This window comes from Rhinatrema bivittatum, chromosome 7 (assembly GCF_901001135.1).
Source record: "Rhinatrema bivittatum chromosome 7, aRhiBiv1.1, whole genome shotgun sequence".
In the NCBI taxonomy this organism is placed as follows: domain Eukaryota; kingdom Metazoa; phylum Chordata; class Amphibia; order Gymnophiona; family Rhinatrematidae; genus Rhinatrema; species Rhinatrema bivittatum.
In genome coordinates, this window is record NC_042621.1 from 179,719,942 (window position 1) to 179,738,880 (window position 18,939).

General features: G+C 44.5%; 1 protein-coding gene across 6 annotated transcripts in view; it reads right to left on the reverse strand.

Moving 5' to 3' along the window:
* VCL (vinculin) overlaps positions 1–18,939 on the reverse strand; it is a 266,600-nt gene that overhangs the window by 128,473 nt on the left and 119,188 nt on the right. For all 6 annotated transcript variants that reach the window (XM_029609565.1, XM_029609568.1, XM_029609564.1 and 3 more), the window contains exon 4: positions 3,091–3,199. In XM_029609565.1, the coding sequence (XP_029465425.1) occupies positions 3,091–3,199 (109 nt within the window). The remainder of the gene's footprint in view (positions 1–3,090; positions 3,200–18,939) is intronic.

An 18,939-nucleotide genomic window follows, 5' to 3' on the forward strand; every position in this document is an offset into this window, starting at 1 on the left:
CCAACTGCCAGGAATGATGGGCAGATCGTTTTGATGATTTCTTTAGACGTTTTAGTGGTGTTTTTGGTAATGGGGATGAAGGTCTCTTTTATGGATGTGGAAGATGAGAATGGACATCCGGAAATGAGTTCCAATCCCCTAGTGGTTCATCAATGATAACATCTGAAGTTATCGAAGAGGGAGAAAACTGCCCAGCCGGGCTTGATAAAGATGCTGCTGGTTCTGCAACATGTTTTGTTTTGGAGAGAGATTTCTTTGGTACTTCAGGCGGTACAGGAGTCTGCAGAGGAATCCTGGTGTATTTGTGACCTGCCTGAATGGGAATTTCAACATTGACATCTTGATGCACCGTAGATTTCTTCTGTGCGTCGTGATGAGTCTTAGATTCGGTATGCTTCGGCTTTTTCGACGCAGTCAAATGCGTCGATGCATGCGTCGTGATGGGACGGCTCGACGCACGTCTTGCAGCATGCGTCGCGACGCTCAACGCCGTTTGTTTGGTCGACGCAGACTGCGGCACTCGGCCCTCAGACGCCGAGTGGGCGCGTCATGAAGCCTCCCGACTGGAGTTTTGGCTGACCCGGAGAGGATTTTGTGGACCTAGCGCTCGATGGAGAGGGGGCATAGGATTGCCTTAACCTCTCCATTTTTTCTGCCCTTTGTTGTCTGGCCCTTGGGGACATCTGTCCACAGTCCCTGCACTTTGCTTGATTATGGTTGGGACCGAGGCACAAATAACAATAGTTATGGCCATCGGTCACCGACATTATCTTGCCACATGAGCAATATTTGAAGCCGGGGTTCTTTGGCATAGTTTCTGTGAAAATCTTCTTGATTTTTTTTAATTTTTGAATTCCTGTGAGGCGAAGAGGAGAGGAGAGAGATGCTACATGTCCGTGCGGTATCGCGGAAAACAAAAACTGATGAGGGCTCGAAGAGAGCGGGAAGTCGCGCTCGTGCGCACTTCAAAGCTCTTCGAGCTTAGAGAGAAAGCTCCGCCTCCGTGTCGTCGAGGCCGACGCCACTCATTATGCATGGCTAAATGCCCTGCTTATCGCCGGAAAAAATTGCTTTTCTTTTTGGCATAGCAGTTTATTTCTTCTCTGGGAGCTCAGTCAGAAGCAGCCTCTATTGGGTAACAGAGGCATAAGCCTTCATTTGCAACTGCCCAAGGATATTTTCTCCTTTTATAACCTTCACTTAGAACAGCAACTGCAAAGATCACCCCTGGCCAAGGGGCCACAAACCACAGCTCTGTCTAGAACCCAGTATGTGTGCACCCTGAGTCCAACCACTAGATGCCACCACAGTGCAATGGCTGAGAATCCCTCCTTCTTAGGGGCTGTGAACGCTGCTGCAGTATCAAGGAGCAGAAATCAGGACTGGGAATCAATCCCTCATCTACTGCATGCTGGCACAGGAGATCCCTATTTTCAAAACGATAGTCTCCAAATGTGTGAGAAAATCCTTTTGAGAATGTAACCTTATAACATACATAGCTTACATTTATTCTTTTAGTATAGTTGTACTCTCTCGCATTTCAGAAAATTCAAACTGAGCACTGAAACAGATCACGTGCACAGAATACCTGTAATTTTAGCCTGTTATCTATAGGAAAATTTTCAGCTGAACCAAGTCAAAAAAAATTGAACAGCTAGATTTAGAGCGGCTGCCAGCTTAAATGCAGCCAGTTAGCATTGAAAACCAGCACCAATTGGTTAAGTCCTCTAACGCCTCACCACCAGAACTACCAACAAGCCAAGATCCCCCCCCCCTTTTCCTCTCTCCTGTATTTGTATAAAAACATAAATAAAAGTAATGAACTTCTCTCCCTCTTTTCCCCACCCGATTAAAAAAATGTGTCCCCACTGACCACCTGCCCCAATGTCCTGCACTTTAAAAGAAACATAAATGCCTCCGCTGGCCTCCTGCCTCACCTGTCGGTCTCCCCACACCATCAAAGAATTTAAAAAAAAAAAAAAAAAAACGTGTACCTCTGTCACCCACCCCCCTCCCCGTCCCCGGTTATAAGACATAAGTAATAAGTCCTGCTAGGATCTGCTGCCTCCATCATTCTTCAGCACTGCCCAGAAAAGTGCACCTGTGTCACCCCCCTGCCCTCCTCCCCGGTTATAAGACATAAGTAATAAGTCCTGCCAGGATCTGCTGCCCCCATCATTCTTCAGCACTGCCCAGAAAAGTGCACCTGTGTCACCCCCCTGCCCTCCTCCCCGGTTATAAGACATAAGTAATAAGTCCTGCCAGGATCTGCTGCCCCCATCATTCTTCAGCACTGCCCAGAAAAGTGCACCTGTGTCACACCCTTTCCCCAACCCCTCCCCGTCCCCCGGTTATAAGACATAAGTAATAAGTCCTGCCAGGATCTGCTGCCTCCATCATTCTTCAGCACTGCCCAGAAAAGGCTCATGGGGGCTGGGAATGCCCCTCTCCCTCCCTTCCTGACCTGGAAAGGGGGCAGGGGTAATCCTCTGTCTCCACCATCCTTTTTTTGTTTTGGTAGGAGATGAGGCAGTAAGGGACCTCTGGCAGGGCTTCTTGTTATATTTTAAATTATATTTATTTTTACTGAGCTGGAGGCCAGGGAGACAGCTTGGGACATTTAGTTCTTCTCTTGACAGCACAGTGAAGTAGCAGGAGGCCAGCGGGTGCATTTTCTTTTTTCTATTAAAATGCAGGGACATTGGAAAGGGTGTATGTAGGACATTTATTATTATTTTACAGTGGAGCAGTAGTCGGATTTAGGTGAGCTGTTGCAGTGCCTAGATTTGGCCTTTCAAATTAGGTGGCTGAAGCTGAAAGCCAGCACTTTCTACCTTTCTCCTGGTCCACAATCCTACCCCCTAATCCCAAACTGATTTTGGCTGGGCAAATTTAGCCACCTAGTGAAACTGAGGTGGATAAATGTAGCTGGCTCACCCGGTTAATTTTCAAAGGCTTTGATCTAGCCTAAGTCCCTATTTAGCTGGCAAGACTCCTTTGAATGCTGACCATGTTATATATAATTTCAAGCTTAATTCATTTCATGTTATTGAAAAGAAAATCCTTAACGCTGTGTAAGTGATCTCTAACCTGGCCCTAAATTCTTAGTGTATGTCACCAAATCCTCCATGGTCTCGACTATTTCTGCCACAATGAGATATTCCAGGATTCCTCTGCAGACACGGATAATTTTACGAACCTATAGAAACAAAAACACAAAAAAAATTCCAGAATTGCACAGATGACAGAAAATGTTAGTTGTGGCGCAAATAAAAAGTTTTAATTCGAGACACTTGGCTTTGAGAAGTTGCTCACAATTTCAACAATCAGGATATAGTCTGCATTATACAGATGGGCAAAGAACACTTTTATAACCAGAAATACAGAAACTACATAATATTTCTACTCATATACTGTTAAATTATAGAATGGATGCACTACCTGGAAACGAAATAGAGCATGAACATGTAATGGGAATTTACTACACTGATGCAGAGAAAGATAATGGGGGCATCTAAATAGAAAAAGGATTTATGCCAAAAATATAAAAAGTAGGAGGACTTGACTGAACCAGTGATCACAGGATCTGTGCAAACCTAGGTTTATACACAAATAGGGAAATGGTGAGGTTATGATAACATTTGTGACATGGATGTTTTGAGGATAGTAAAAAGAAAAATTCAGGATGCAAACCGTGCCTCTCCTAGTCACCGCAGAATCTTTTTTTGACTAGTTGGGTTAAAATTACATACGCCCTGTTAGTCTTGTACCTCACAGTGCCGCCCAGTTACTACTTTAAGCAAAGAATCATGCTGAAAACTTCAAATATGCCAAGTCAGGTGAAATTCCAGCCTCTCCTCCTCTCTTATGCCAGGCAGAGGGTGAGTAGTGAGCCGTCACCGAGGCATTTGTCCTGCTGCAGGTAGTTTCAGTTTTGTACCATCAGCAGCATACAAGAAGGTAGGGCTGCTGCACAGCACTTGTGGCCCACCAGATATGATCATCCAACTGGCGTTGACAAAAAAAAAAAAAAAAAAGATGTTTCTAGCAACAATAGAAGGACTGTTTCATTACTAATGAGTTCACCATTTCCTTGGAGCTCCAGCTCATCATTTAAACAGCAAGTGCCTTCGTGAGACTGACCAAGAAACTGCCTTGAGACCCCTTTAAAATACTCCCAAGAGGGCTTGAGAGGGGGGATGCAGTGATTGTGGATTACTTAGTTCAAGTTATTTCCTTATTAGGGGAAAAGCCCGCCATAAAATGATAGGAAAATAGATGGCAGGGTGGAAGCTAAGCATCTTAGTCACTTCCTGCGAACGTGTGTGTGAGGGGGAGGAGGGGGGTGTGCACACACGCGAGATGTCTGAGAGGGCAGAGAATGTGTACATTGGTGTTAGGTGCATGCGAGTAAAGGGGGGGGAGGGATTGGAGGATATGTGAGGAGCCCCACTCTACCTCTTGCACTCTCCAGACCCCATGTTCTGTCTAGCCAATCTCCACTGTAATCTCCCTTCCCTTTTTTATCACCAGCTCCCACCTCGGTTTTGGCAGCAAGCACCACGCCGTTAGCTGGCGGAGCAGGGGCTTCCTGCCTGCCAAGATGCTCAGTACCATCTGGTATTGCCTTACCCAGCAGTCAGGAACCTGGCTCCCCACCACTTCACTGGTCCCCCAGCTGCTGTGCATTCAGCAGGGCAGTGCAATTGTACTGTAGCTGCCATAGGACTATGGCAGGGCAGATGCCAGGGTAAATATTTGTCACTGCTAGCTGACAAGCTATATGACTGAGACAAGCTCCAGTGGACGGTGCTATTATTGGGCTGGTATGTATGCCTGCTGTGAAGGGGGTCTGGCTATGGCTGTCTGCAGGGAACAGAGGGCCACAGCAGATCCCCCCCTCACTGGTGTGCCAGTTTCAGAGGAACGTGCCTGGGAGCACTAGCGAGCCTGCTGAGTAGTGGGGTAGTGCATGTGTCCATGCTCCATGTGAGACCAGGATGAGTTCCAGGGTGGCAGCAGTCTATCGGTCTAATCAGCACAGTGTGGAGACTGCTGTCATGGTAACATCCTGTCAGTGCCACTTACACACATGCACAGTGGAGAGGCACTTTCAATCACCGAACAAGATAGACAGACACACACAAACTGCCTTTTATTAACGGTAAGATGTGTTTTTCTGTATGCTTTACCCCAGGTTTTTTTCCAGTTATATTTGTGACATTATTACAAATTATACTACATTCTCAATGTATAGGTTATCCTCCTCCAAAATAGAATGTAGGATGGCTTACAACATATTCATACAATAGCAAATATATATATATATATATATATATCAGACCTTGACAATCTCATCCCCACCCTTCCTAAACCCCCTATCCAAACATACACCCCAATACGCCCACTCACTCCAGACAGAGCCCTCAAAGGGGCGATCCACCACACCCCTCCGCACCTCCTCACTCCCCAGGCCAGCTCTTAGTCGGCACCGTGACATCAGCAGCAGGAGGAGGCAGAACAAGCAGAGGCATGTAGAGCAGGACATTGCTCAGGAAGAGTATCAGACATGGCCCAGCGCCTGAAGATAAAAACCTTGATAGCCAAGTTTCCCCCTCCTCAGGTTCACCAGTAGCTTACCTCCCAGCCATTCTCCATCTCCCGCTGTAGGCCAGCTCTTATCATCAGTGCTACAGTGACATGAGTTGGGAGGGGCAGGGCCAACAAATATGGAATCAGGAAGGGAGAAGAAACTGCTCAGGAAAGGCAGCAAACTTCCCCAGCAGCTTGAATGGGGCCATACATAAAGAATGTATTTTTTGTTAGCTGTTCCCATCTGTGAAATTATTCTCCTCTCTCTCTCTCTGCAAAGACGTCTTCCTAAACCAACAACCAGCCTTCATAGAACTACAATCCCTGGAAGCTAGCGGGGCTGTCCTGGAGGAGCTCAAGCAGACAGAAATCTACATAGAGAAGACCTTCAGGGACAACCGCAGCAGACCCACATCCATTATGGCAACATCTGGGCTGCTTTGAAGAAGCAAGGAAACGAGGAAGGGGAGGGGGGGGGGGGGGAAAGCAGCCCAGAAGCAAAAGGTTTGAAGCAGGATATCCAAAGGATACCATTAAGAAAGGGACATTACATTGTTCTAACAGTAAGGATAAGGAAAAAGTTGATTCTAAATTACCGGAATTAACTTCTAGTAAGCAGGTTGTGAAAAATAAATATATTTGGTGTGTGTATGCAAATGCCAGGAGTCTAAAAAATAAGATGGGAGTGTTAGAGCATATGGCACTAGATGAAGATATTGGAAATCAGCATCTCAGAGACCTGGATGGAAAAAAGGACACACAATGGGACGCTGATATGAGTGGTGGCGGCATGGTACTATATGTTAAGGATTCCATAGAGTCAAATAGGATGCAAATTCTGCTGGAAATAAACTGAACTCTGGACTCTTTATGGATAGGAATTCCATACATGACTACTACAGCAGTGGTGGTTTATTACTGTCCACTTGACCAAGATGGAGACATGAACTGTGAAATGCTAACAGATTAGACAGACTAAGCATAGAAACACAATAATAATGGGAGATTTCACTTACCCCAAAATTACTTGGGTGAATTTCAGAGCATGTCAGGGAGGTTAAGTTTCTAGATACCATAAATGACAACTTCATGGAGTAAATGGTCCTAAAACTTAAAGGGGCGAGGGGCAGAGTCTGCTTTAGATTTAGTTGAAGCTGGAATGCAGGATCTCATCCAAGGGGTAACTGTGGTGGAACTGCTTGGCAACACTGTTCATAATGCAATGAAATTTGAGTTAATCACCGGAGGTAAAATAAATAAAGCTACTGCAGTAACTTTAAAAAGGGAGATAATGATAAAATGAGGAAACTAATTAAAAGGAAATCAAAAAGGAGTAGTTACAAGAGTTAAAGTTTGCATGAGGAGAGGAGAATGTTTAAACACCATCTTGGAAGCACAGACTTTCAAAAAGATCAAAAAAGAACAAGTATCTGACAGCACGGTTAAATGCCTTCGTGAAAGAGGCCATCAAGCCAAAAAAAGCATCTTTTAAACAAACAATGGAAAGCAGAAACTAATAAGGAAAATGGCACATTTGCACTGCCAAATTAGGTATAAAGCGTTAATAAAGCAGGCCAAAAGGAAATTTGAGGAAAGGCTTGCTAAAGAGGCAAAAGCAAATACTGTATTTTTCGCATTATAAGTCGCCGCTTAATATAGGTCGCACTCAACCATGAGCACACACACTCAATATCATTAATGAAAAAACATTTATCAGCCTCGCTCCTCCAATGGTGCAAAAAATCTTCTTACAATCCAATGCCTCCGCTATGGTCAGGAACTCTTAAAAGCACTCGCCGTCTGCACATTTAAGCATGGCTGCCATGCGTCCTCAAACGGTGCCATGCCTACTACGCCTAATATGTAGTGGGCAATGCTCACCAGTCAACGCTTTTCAAATAAGGGGACATCCCCATCCGCCAAAAATTCTTTAAAAAAACAAACAAGGAGGAGGTCACGTGATGTGGTGAGCCGGGGAGGACGGAAACCCTTGAGCTCCGAGTGCCTAGCTCCCTCAGCGCGTTTTTAACCTGCAAATAAGGCTCCAAAACCTCAACCAAACGGAGAAACTGTGAGTTCTTATGTCAATCGCTAAATATATGAACAAGTCGTCACCCCCGATGGCTTCAAGAACGGCAAAAAAAGATAAGGAAAAAACGCGGGGCACTGAAGCTAAAATGGCCGCCGCGGGTGAAAACGCCGGGGATCCCATTTCAGCAGGGCTCACGCTCCCAGCTATTGAGCAAGTTATAAAGGCAGCCCTAGATGAAAAATTAGCGGGGCTGAAGGAGCAGCTAGGGGAGGTTCAAGTAGCAATTGCTGAACTCTCCCCCCCGTCTTGATCATGCCGAAGGGAGAATCTCTGTATTGGAGGACGATGCCCTCAGAGCTGAGACTAAGGCAGAAACGCAGGGGAAATTGTTAACTCAACTACTTGACAAAGTAGATGATTTAGAAAATAGGGAAAGGAGAACTAACCTTCGTTTTTTGGGGTTTCCTGAGGAGCTCGAGGACACAGCTATGGGAGATCTCCTAGAGCAATGGCTCCCTGAGGTTCTTGATTTACAGCAGTTTAAGGGATCCCTTAAAGTTGAAAGGGCACACCGCTTGGGAGTCAAAAAAACTAACATCGCCAGGCCACGACTAGTCATAGCTAAATTCTTAAGCTTCACCCATAAGAATGAGATATGGAAGGCTTACAGGCGCAAATCCACCATTTCTTATGAGAAGCATAATATCAGAATTTTCCAGGACTACTCTGCAAGGGTGTCTGAGCTGCGCAGAGGTTTTTCACCTATCTGCTCCCAGCTTTACCAACAAAAAATTAAATTCTCCCTTCAATACCCAGCGAAACTCAGGATTTGGCACAAGGATCAACAACTCATCTTCCAAACCCCTGTCACAGCTGCTGAATTTCTGAAAACCATTTCAACCACTTCAGCATCCGAGGGGCAGGGTTGAGCCAAAGGGGCCACGGACATAACCTTTTTCTATGTTCTAGGACACCGATATTGGTGATCCCACGAGAAGTCTCTTCCCATTCAACCAGGTTTAGAAGGGACAGGATCATCCACCTGCGTTCCAGCATTTCAGCCTGGCCTAGTCCTCCATTAACCCTGTCGTCTCTATCTGACAGCCATAACAACCCTACTTACACATCTCCATGAACAGTGGCTTTAATATGTGTACTTCCACTTGGGGACCTGCTGGCTATGATGTCGGGCTACAGCACTCGTACACTAATCAAATGACCTCTATGCCTCCAGGATTGAGGCTTTTTGTTATTTGGACTCAATGGGGAGGGGAAAGGCATGGGGGGGAGGGGAGGGATGTTTTCGATAGAGACAGTTCCATTTCTGTATTCAGCTACTTTAAGGCTCCACACAATTTTCATCTACTGCACTCAGTTGTTATACTCCAAGACTACAGACAACCGTTATGCGTCTGGAAGAGATCTCAGCCCTATCAGAAAGGAGGGAGGGCCAGGCTGGGGGCGTTCCACTCCGCTTCAATTCAGATATTCCCACAACTGTTCAGTTTTTTTTTTCTGCCTTTTACATGCCTAACCTGATTTCCTGGAATGTCAACGGGCTGGGCTCGCCCATCAAACGCCGCAAAGTCTTAGACCACCTCAAGCGTTTGCATACAGACATTGCCGGCTTACAGGAAACTCACCTTACGACAGCTGAGAGCCAAAAACTGCAGAGAGACTGGGTTGGCTCCTGTGTCTTTTCCGCAGCAGTCAACAGAAAGGCGGGGGTTGCCATACTGATCAATAAATCAGCGAATTTTCAAACTGTTAAAAGCATAGCAGACCCTGAAGGTCGCTTCATCCTGCTGATTGGCCATTGGAATAACCTCTTGATCACGCTCTGTAATGTCTACGCTCCCAATGAGTACTCCCACTCCTTTTTCACAACTATCGGTAATCTGCTGCATTCTCACGCACAAGGGCAAGTGTTTCTTATGGGCGATTTCAATTGTGTGCATGATGCCTCTATTGACAAGAGCCCCCCGCTCTTACGACCTTCCACCACGCCCAAGAAAGGCATCGCATTCCTCTGTCACCAACTCAATCTCCTTGATGTATGGCGTGTTCTCCATCCTGGGGAATTAGATTATACCCATGTATCCAGATCCCACCTGTCTTTATCCCGGATTGATTATATTCTTGTCTCACAGGCTCTTTTTTTTCGGATACAGAAGGCCTCCATCGAGACGCAGGTGATCTCGGATCATGCTCCAATATCTCTTTGCTTATCCCCTCTCCATGCTACACAAGGTGACCGTCTATGGAGATTCCCGAGTTATCTTAAGGATGATCACCAATTCAAGGACTACCTACAGCTTAAATGGACGGAATATATGGACAACAATCAACCGCACACATCCGACCCCCAGCTCTTGTGGGAGGCGGGGAAAGCGGTTTTAAGAGGGGACATCATCGCCTATGTCTACCGGCGAAATAAGCAACTTAATCAGAACATCTTGCATCACGAACAACAGCTCGCAAAAAGTAAACGGGACCTTAACCTGTCTCCTTCACATCAACGAAGAAAGGAATACTATAGTATTCTCGGAAGCCTGAACGCACTCCTACATATGCGAGCTCAAGCTTTTCTTCAGAAGGGAGAGCAGAATCTATTCCGATTTGGAAACAAATCTGGTAAATTACTGGCAAACCTGGTCCGAGCAGCCAGAAGGAAAACCTTCATCAATAAAATGCACTCCACTAACGGGACAACCACCACAGATCCACGGGAGATCTGCGAATCCTTCCGTACGTTTTATGAACACTTGTACACACCAGACCATGGGAAGGGGGAAGCAGAGGAGGATGATTTTTTCCATAATCTAACACTGCCACGTCTCAATGGCCCTCAAAAGGACTTTCTCAACAGACCGATCCAACCTTATGAGGTCTCCCAGGCTATATCCTCCACTCAAGCCGGGAAGTCCCCGGGACCCGACGGTATATCCTACGACTTCTATAAAATACTTCAGCAACAACTGGCTGTCCCTCTAACCCGCTTTTATACGGCGGGTCTTGCTTCGGGGCACTTTCCCCCTACTTTTAACATGGCTCACATCACAGTTTTACCAAAGCCTGGCAAAGACCCACTGCAACCCTCGTCTTACCGCCCAATATCTTTACTAAATTGCGACTTAAAGCTTCTAGCGAAGGTCCTAACTGAACGCTTGAACGTACTACTGCCCTTCCTAATCTCACACCACCAGGTGGGGTTTGTAAAAGGAAGATCCCCGCATGCTAACATCCTAAAGTTGGTGACAGCCATGGAAATATGTCAATCTCAACAAATCCCCGCATTGGCCATCGGATTTGACTCAGAAAAAGCGTTTGACAGGGTAGCCTGGTCATATCTCTTTTCCACCCTTCAACGCTTTGGAATTGGCGGGGACTTTCTGCAATACCTACAACTTTTATACCATCAACCCCTTTCCCGGATTCTCGCCAACGGTTTCCTCTCCAAGGATGTTCATCTAGGGCGTGGAGTACGACAAGGGTGTCCATTGTCCCCACTACTTTATATCCTGGCCATCGACCCCTTGCTGCGCAAACTAGACCAAACCTCGACCATCCACGGTTTTGGGGGGCCGTGCCACAAATTCAAGATTGCGGCCTTCGCAGACGACATCCTGGTCTTTCTCACTCAACCCACCCAATCGCTGCCGGAAGTGTTGCGGTTACAGCTCCAGTATGGCCAATTTGCAGGCCTAAAACTCAACCTAGATAAATCCGAGGTCATCGACGTCACAGGGTTGGTACACAACAGTTGGTCTGGTGACTTTCCCCTGCGTTGGGTCTCTAAGGAACTTAAGTACTTGGGAGTCCGCATACCTACCCGCATTAATCTTCTATATCAAGTAAATATCCAGCCGCTACTAGCCCAAACAACCACGAAGTTACGTCAATGGGCATCTTTGCCTCTTTCGCTCTCTGGCCAGATTCAATTGGTCAAAATGATATTGCTCCCAAAGTGGCTTTACATCCTGCAAATGGCTCCTCTATGGCTCACTAAAAAGGATTACAAAACATTCTCAAAGGCTCTGCGACTCTTTCTTTGGAAGGGAAAGAAAGCGCGATTGTCTATGGCAATTTTGACTTCCCCGGTGGATGCGGGGGGGTATGGGGTGCCCAGACCTGCTTACCTACAATTTAGCGTGTACTCTTCGCTACGTCAATGATTGGCTATTCTCCACGTCCCGGTTTGTCCCTTACGCCCACTTTTTGGAGTGGTATGGAGTTACGTCTTTGAACCCACTCTTACATTTACCATCCACAATGATCCCGTCTCCACAAAAACACTACATAATCTTACGCACGTGCCGGAAAGCTTGGCTCACACTTTGTACCAAACATCACTTATCTACTCGCATGACCCCGTTACTACAGATAGTGGGAAATCCACTCTTTGAACCTGGGTATCACAAAGGCCCGTTCCACAGGTGGCTGAGCGTTGGGCTCTCCTACGTTTACCAACTTTTTGAAGCGTCTACAGGTCTTGTAATATCGTTTCCAGAATTGCAGGCAACTTACAAGCTCCCAAACTCGGACTATTTTGCCTATCACCAAATCAGGCATTTTATTCGCAGTTTAAACTTCTCGCCGCCGATTCTACAAGTTGCTCAGCGGATACGGGACATCATTCAACCGGGCCTAGCCAAGAAACTATCTGTCTCCCAAATAACGAAGTCCTTACTAGTCATAACACCACTATCACATCTAGATAACCTCTACCACAAATGGACGCAGTGGGCTAACTGTACAATTACGCTGGATGACTTTAAGCGCAGTGTGGTAACTACCCCTGAACTTTAGATAACGTATTACTCCGGGAAACTCATTACAAATTTATGTGGCAAGTATATATTCCGCCTGCTCGAGCCTACCACATGCGGATAGTTCCCACCAACAAGTGCCCCAAGTGCCAGACAGAAGATGGGGATTATTATCACTGTTTTTGGGACTGTCGGAAAATCCTATCCTTTTGGAAACAGATTACCAGTCTCTGTTCACAACTGCTCCACACAAAGTTACCCCTTGATCCATCTCTCTGGCTCTTTGGAACGCCGCCAAGTGCGACCGGCTCTTTGAATGACACCAACCTGACATTCTTAAAAAAGGCAGGCCTGTTGGGTAAAAAAGCCATACTTCAGACCTGGACAAACCACCTACCACCAACTAAAGACATGTGGTTCAAGCAATTGGTGCACCTCTGTGCAATTGAACATGCAGTGGCGAGGACCGCATCTGCAAAGACTTCGGCTCTAATACCGCTCATTTGGTCCCCTTTAACAGATTACCTGTCACCCATAATTCCGATCCACCATACTATACCGTAATCATACCAGATTGTGCATTTGCGGCTCTTGTTCGCTTCGATTCTACCAATTTTACTGTCTGTGTGCCCGAGATCATATCTATGTTTATGCTTAAGTTTATGTTTGCCTGTATGCTTCTGATTCTGCTTCTGATTATGTTTTTGAATCTGAGTATAACTCTGATCCTGTAGTGGTTACTGCAGATCCTCCTATGCTGAACTTTTTGTGCCATTTATTAGAAGCATCTGACGGAAATGGAACTGGGGAAGGGGGGGGGGGAAGGGGGGATATCAGGGGGGGAGGGAGCAATGCAATATCTATCTATCTATGTAAATAACTATGACACGAGAGGTGAAAGACTATACGGACTCAATGGAGGGGCTGGTTCAACAAGGTTTATTCTGTTATTTGATAGTACTCATTATACAGCTGCTTACCACAGAGGGATCGCACTGCCGATCTACCCGTTTCTCCACATATCGTTGTGTTGTTATGCGTTGTCCTGTATTTTGTATCAGAGGATTTGTACAGTGTTGATTTTACGTGCTTATCATTATTACTGTATTGCTTATTTCAAGAAAATCCAATAAAACATAGTTTCAAAAAAAAAAAAAAAAACCAAACAAACCATAATTGTCTCATTTGTTTGTTTCATAAATAGGTCGCACCCTCCGAGCTGTATGCAAAAAGTGACCTATACCCCAAAAATACAGTAAAAACAATCAAATATATTTTTAAAAATCTGCAAGTGAGGCAGTTAGGCCATTAGATGACCTGGGGTTGGGGCAAAAAGGTCGCACAGGGAGAATAAGGCTTCAGTGTTTACTGAGGAGGATGCTGTAGAGATGCTCACACTTGAACCGTTCTTTGTAGGCGATGATTCAGAGGAACTGAGTGAAATGAGTGTGAATCCAGAAGAAGCACGAGAATAAGCTGACAAAATAAAAGGTAGCAAATCACCAGAATCTGATGAAATTCACCCCAGAGTTCTAAACTCTCAAAATTTGAAATTACAGAACTACAACTGGCAATCTGTAGCCTAGCATTTAAATCTGCTTCTATTCCTGAGGACTAGCAGGTAGCAAATGTAATGCCAATTTTCAAGAAGGACTCCATGGGTGACAACGATAGGCCAGCCCAAAGTTTGTGCTGGATAAAATGGTGGGAGCTTATAGATTTAGCAAAGGAAGGTCATATCTTATTAACCAATTAGAATTCTTTGTGAAAGCATGTGGATAAAGGTGAGCCAATCACAGTGTGTTTGGATTTTCAGATGGTGTTTCATAAAGTCCCTATTGAGAGACTACTCAGAAAACTAAAAAGTCATGTGATAAGAGACAATATCTTTTTATGGATTGGTAACTGGTTAAAAGATAGGAAACAAAGTAGGACTAAATGATATTGGCAAAGAATCAGTACTGGGACCTGTATTAACATTCATTTAAGGGTCAATTTTTAAACCTGGGCACGGGCATCCATGTGCTTGCGGTTCCCAGCGTGTGTGCATATTATAAAATCCGATAACCGCTCGCACACGAGTGCTAACTCATGCGCATAAGGGAGGTAAATTTTCTAAGAAGTGCGCAACGACGCGATAGGGCCTTTCCCAGTCTGCACAGGCTGTCTAGATTCTGCAGGAGAACTTACAGTTCTGTAGGGAAGAGGAAATCTGCATAGTACAGTGCCATCCTAGGTCAGACCAAACTACTATCAAGCCCAGCATCCTGTCTCCAATAGTGGCCAGTCCAGGTCATTAGGAAGTAACCGGCAGATCCCAAAGAGTAGATCCTGTTCCTTTTTGCTCACTACCTGAGATAAGCTGTGGCTTTCTCAGAGTCCACCTAGCTAATAATTGTTTGTGGACTTCCAAGAAATTGGACAAATCCCTTTTAAAACCAGCTAAGCTAAGTGCCTTGAATATGTTCTCTGGCAACAATTTCCGCAGCTTTGTGCACAGGGTGAAAAAAATCCTCTCTCTCCAATAAAGGAGTGGACTGTGGGGAACTTCCTAAATCCCCCACCTACCCTGCTTGCCTTTTCCCCTATCTGACCAGACCCCTAAAACTCCTCTTTGTTTTTTTTTTTTGTTCATATACTTGGCCGCTCTGCTGCAGGTTGCGGGGGCCAGCCGGCCGCCCCTCCCATGCCCTGCCCAGACTCCGCCCCAGCCCACCCCTCTTTGGTTAGCCGGTTCTTCGGCGCATTGCGGGAGATACACACATGGCTGCGAGCTTTTGAAAAAGCCTGTGGTGTGCGCGGGGCCCGGCCACTCACACATCTCCCGGTATACGTGCACGTACGGCTTTTAAAATTGGGCCGTAATGTTCTGGAAAATCAAATTTGAAAAATGATAAAAAAAATATGGAAATAATTAAAACTGAGGAAATGCAGAAGGACCTTGTGAGACTGAGTAAGTGGGTATCTAAATGTCAGATAAAATTTTCATATAATAAAACCAGGAGATACTCGCACAAGCTGGGCTGGTGTGTGCCGAGCAGATTTTAAATGTGCCCGCGTACGCGTGTATTTGCTGCTACTTGCACAAATATATTTTCCCGAGAAAGGGGGAGAGCTTGGGCATGGCCTGGACATTTCTAAATTTCACAATGAATTTAGCGCAAACATACTTATGTGCACAAAAGTGTGCCAGGGTCCCTACCATGTTAACTTTACTTCTGCTATGGATGGTGTGTAAGTCAGAAAACAAAATTAACAGGTGCAGTGTTTTAAAGGTCAGAGTTAATAGGGTAAAAGGGAGGCTATTAAACTGGGGGGGGGGGTTGGAAGTCCTATCCCTTGCCTGGGTGAACTGGGAAAACTGGTAATTGTATTGGCGCCAGTCTACTAAAATCCCTCCACTTAGGCAACGGAAGCGTTATTTGCGTGTGCCTACCTAAAATTTGCTCGCACATGTGCACATATACACACGTATGTTATAAAATGACTGCATCCCTGGGCTTGAGCCAGCAAACACGCACACATGTGCGTACGCCCAGCTATTTAAAAATTACTGTCCCTATGTGGAGGAGAATGACAAAGGGATGTATATAGGAAAAAATAATCTAGAACAATAGGTAAACTATGCTGGATCCAATATTGGGAATAAACACCCAGGAAAGGATCTTGGAGTTAGTGTGCTGCGATGGTTTAAAAAAGCTAATACAATGTTAGGGATTATTCAAAAAGAAATGGAGAATAAAACTGAATATCATAATGCCTATGTATAGATCTATGATGCAACCTCACCTGGTGCATTGTGTGCACTTCTGGTTGCATTATCTCAAGAGAGATATAGCAGAATTAGAAAAGACAGAGAAGGGTAACAAAAACGACAAAGATTGGAACAGCTGCCTTATCAAGAAAGGCTAAACAGGTTAGAGCTCTTCAATTTAGAGAAGAGCTGACAGAGGGGATATGAGAGAGGTTTATGAAATTATGAGTGGGGTGGTGATTTACCCTTTCAAATAGTACCAGGACTGGGGGAAAAGCCATAAACTAGCAGGCAGATTTAAAACAAATTAGAGAAAGGATTTTTTCACCCGGTGCACAAAGCTGAGGAAATTGTTGTCAGGACACATTCAAGGCACTTAGCATAGCTGGTTTTAAAAGGGATTTGTCCAATTTCTTGGAGGAAGTCCACAAACAATTATTAGCTAGGTGGACTTTGAGAAAGCCACAGCTTATCTCAGGTAGTGAGCAAAAAGGAACAAGATCTATTCTTTGGGATCTGCCGGGTACTTCCTAATGACCTGGACTGGCCACTATTGGAGACAGGATGCTGGGCTCCTCTTCCCTACAGAACTGTAAGTTCTCCTGCAGAATCTAGGCAGCCTGTGCAGACTGGGAGCCACTGGGGTGTTCATGCACACTACACCCATAGTCTGTTCCCACCAGTCTGTCTCTCCACCTCTCAATAACCTACCCTTTGCTTGGACATTCACAGCTCCTCCTACCACCAATGCTGCCCCTGGTACACCAGCTGTCTTCTGGCTCCACTACTTTTGGATTTCAGGGATTCTGACAATCCCCAGAGCCTAAGAAGAGTACCAAATTGCTGCTGCAAGACGTTTGTACCTCTTGGAGTGCTTTTGGAGCAGTGTGGGTAGCCCCAAATTGTTTGGGAAGAAAGGACATTTTGTGGATCCTGTTTTGTATGTGCTCAATCATCTGATAAAGATTTATCTTTTGAGATATTAAAAAAATGTTATACCAAAAGTGAGAAACTACTTGTCTATTTGATTTGGCGTCCATGTTTGTTGTTGTATGTATGGAAAACGATGAGAATGCTAAGATTTGTATGGTGGAACATCGGTAGTGCACTCTGTTGGGAAAGACTTGAAGCGCCAGTCGAGCACGGTTTAGCTTTTAAACATGTTTTTGAGGAGTTGCGATTTACTGTCCTTCAACAGATCAATTTAGATGCTCATGGAGGTGATTGTAATACAAGTCGAACAGCGTTGGATTTTCTTTAAGAATGGTCCATTCCCTAGGACTAAATAAAGAAATTGATTGGACAATGTTCATGTGAAGTTCTCTCATTGGTTACAATTGAAGTTTTGTGGCAATTTAAATACTAGTTGGTCTGAGAACGCTGTGCCAGCCATCTTTATAGCAGTTTGTTGAGCCGAGTTTGGCCAAGAATAACCACTGGATAGTCTTATTTTTATTTCTTAATGTGTTATCATTGGTTTAGTTTGTGATATTTTGTTTTGTGCTCTGTTTCAGATAATTTCAGCTCCCCTGAATTGTCAATGTCAGGCAGTTTGGGATTTCTTTGAGCATTTGGATACTTGAAGAAGCCTCCAAGATTATATGAGCAGCATTTGAAAGAAAAATTGAACCGTTGAGGAAGTTTATATAGTTGGGTAACACGTTTGTGCAGCGCATATTTTAAGACAGGGTTAGCGTTTTTGCAATAAAGAGGTAATAAATAACAGGTTTTATTATTAGCAAAAGTATATGAGGCAAATTTTATGCTCAAACGAATGATGCTGGTTGAAGCCCATTGCAGGCAAGAGCCTGTGGATTACGTTTTTTGAGCATTTTTCAATCTGATACTTTTCCTTTTTAATTATTTGTGCTGGTCCTTTTTCAGGTTGTGTTGTTTTTCTGGTACTGGGAGGACTTTAGAGCTCAGTATATATGTGAAGAGATATACCCATGCCAGAAATGATATTCAAAGGTGATGATTCAAAGGAACTCAAAAATCTCAGTGAACCTGGAGGATATTCTAGGGCAAATTGACAAATTAAAGAGTAGCAAATCACCTGGACCAAATGGTATACATCCCAGAGTGCTGAAAACTGAGAAATGAAGATGCAGACCTGTTATTGGAAATCTGTAATCTATGGTATGTGAAGACTGGATGTTTGACAAGGTAATGCCAATTTTTAAAAAGAGATCAAGGGGTGATCCAGGAAATTACAAACCAGTGAGTGACGTCTGTGCCAGGCAGAAAATATCATAAAGAATAAAATTGTTGAACATATAGATAAGCATAATTTAATGGGACAAAGACAACATGGATTTAACCAAGGGAATTCTTGCCTCACAAATTTGCTACATTTTTTTTGAGGGCGTAAACATGTGGACAAAGGTGAGCCAGTTGATAAAGTATATCTGGATTTCTAGAAAGCATTTGACAAAGTCCCTCATGAGAGGCTTCTTAGGAAATTAAAGTCATGGGATAGGGGGCAGTGTCCTATTAAGGATTGCTAACCAGTTAAACGATAGAAAACAGAGTAGGGCTAAATGGTAAATTTTCCCAATAGAAAAAGAAGAATAATGGAGTGCTCCAAGGATCTGTTCTGGGACTACTGCTTTTTAATATATTTATAAACAACATAGAAATGGGAACAAGTGAGGTGATCAAATTTGCTGTTAAAAAATTATTCAAAGTTGTTAAATCACAAGAGGATTGTGAGAAATTGTAAGAGGACACTGCAGAACTGGCAGACTGGCATGCAAATGGCAAATGAAATTTAATGTGGACAAGTGCAAAGT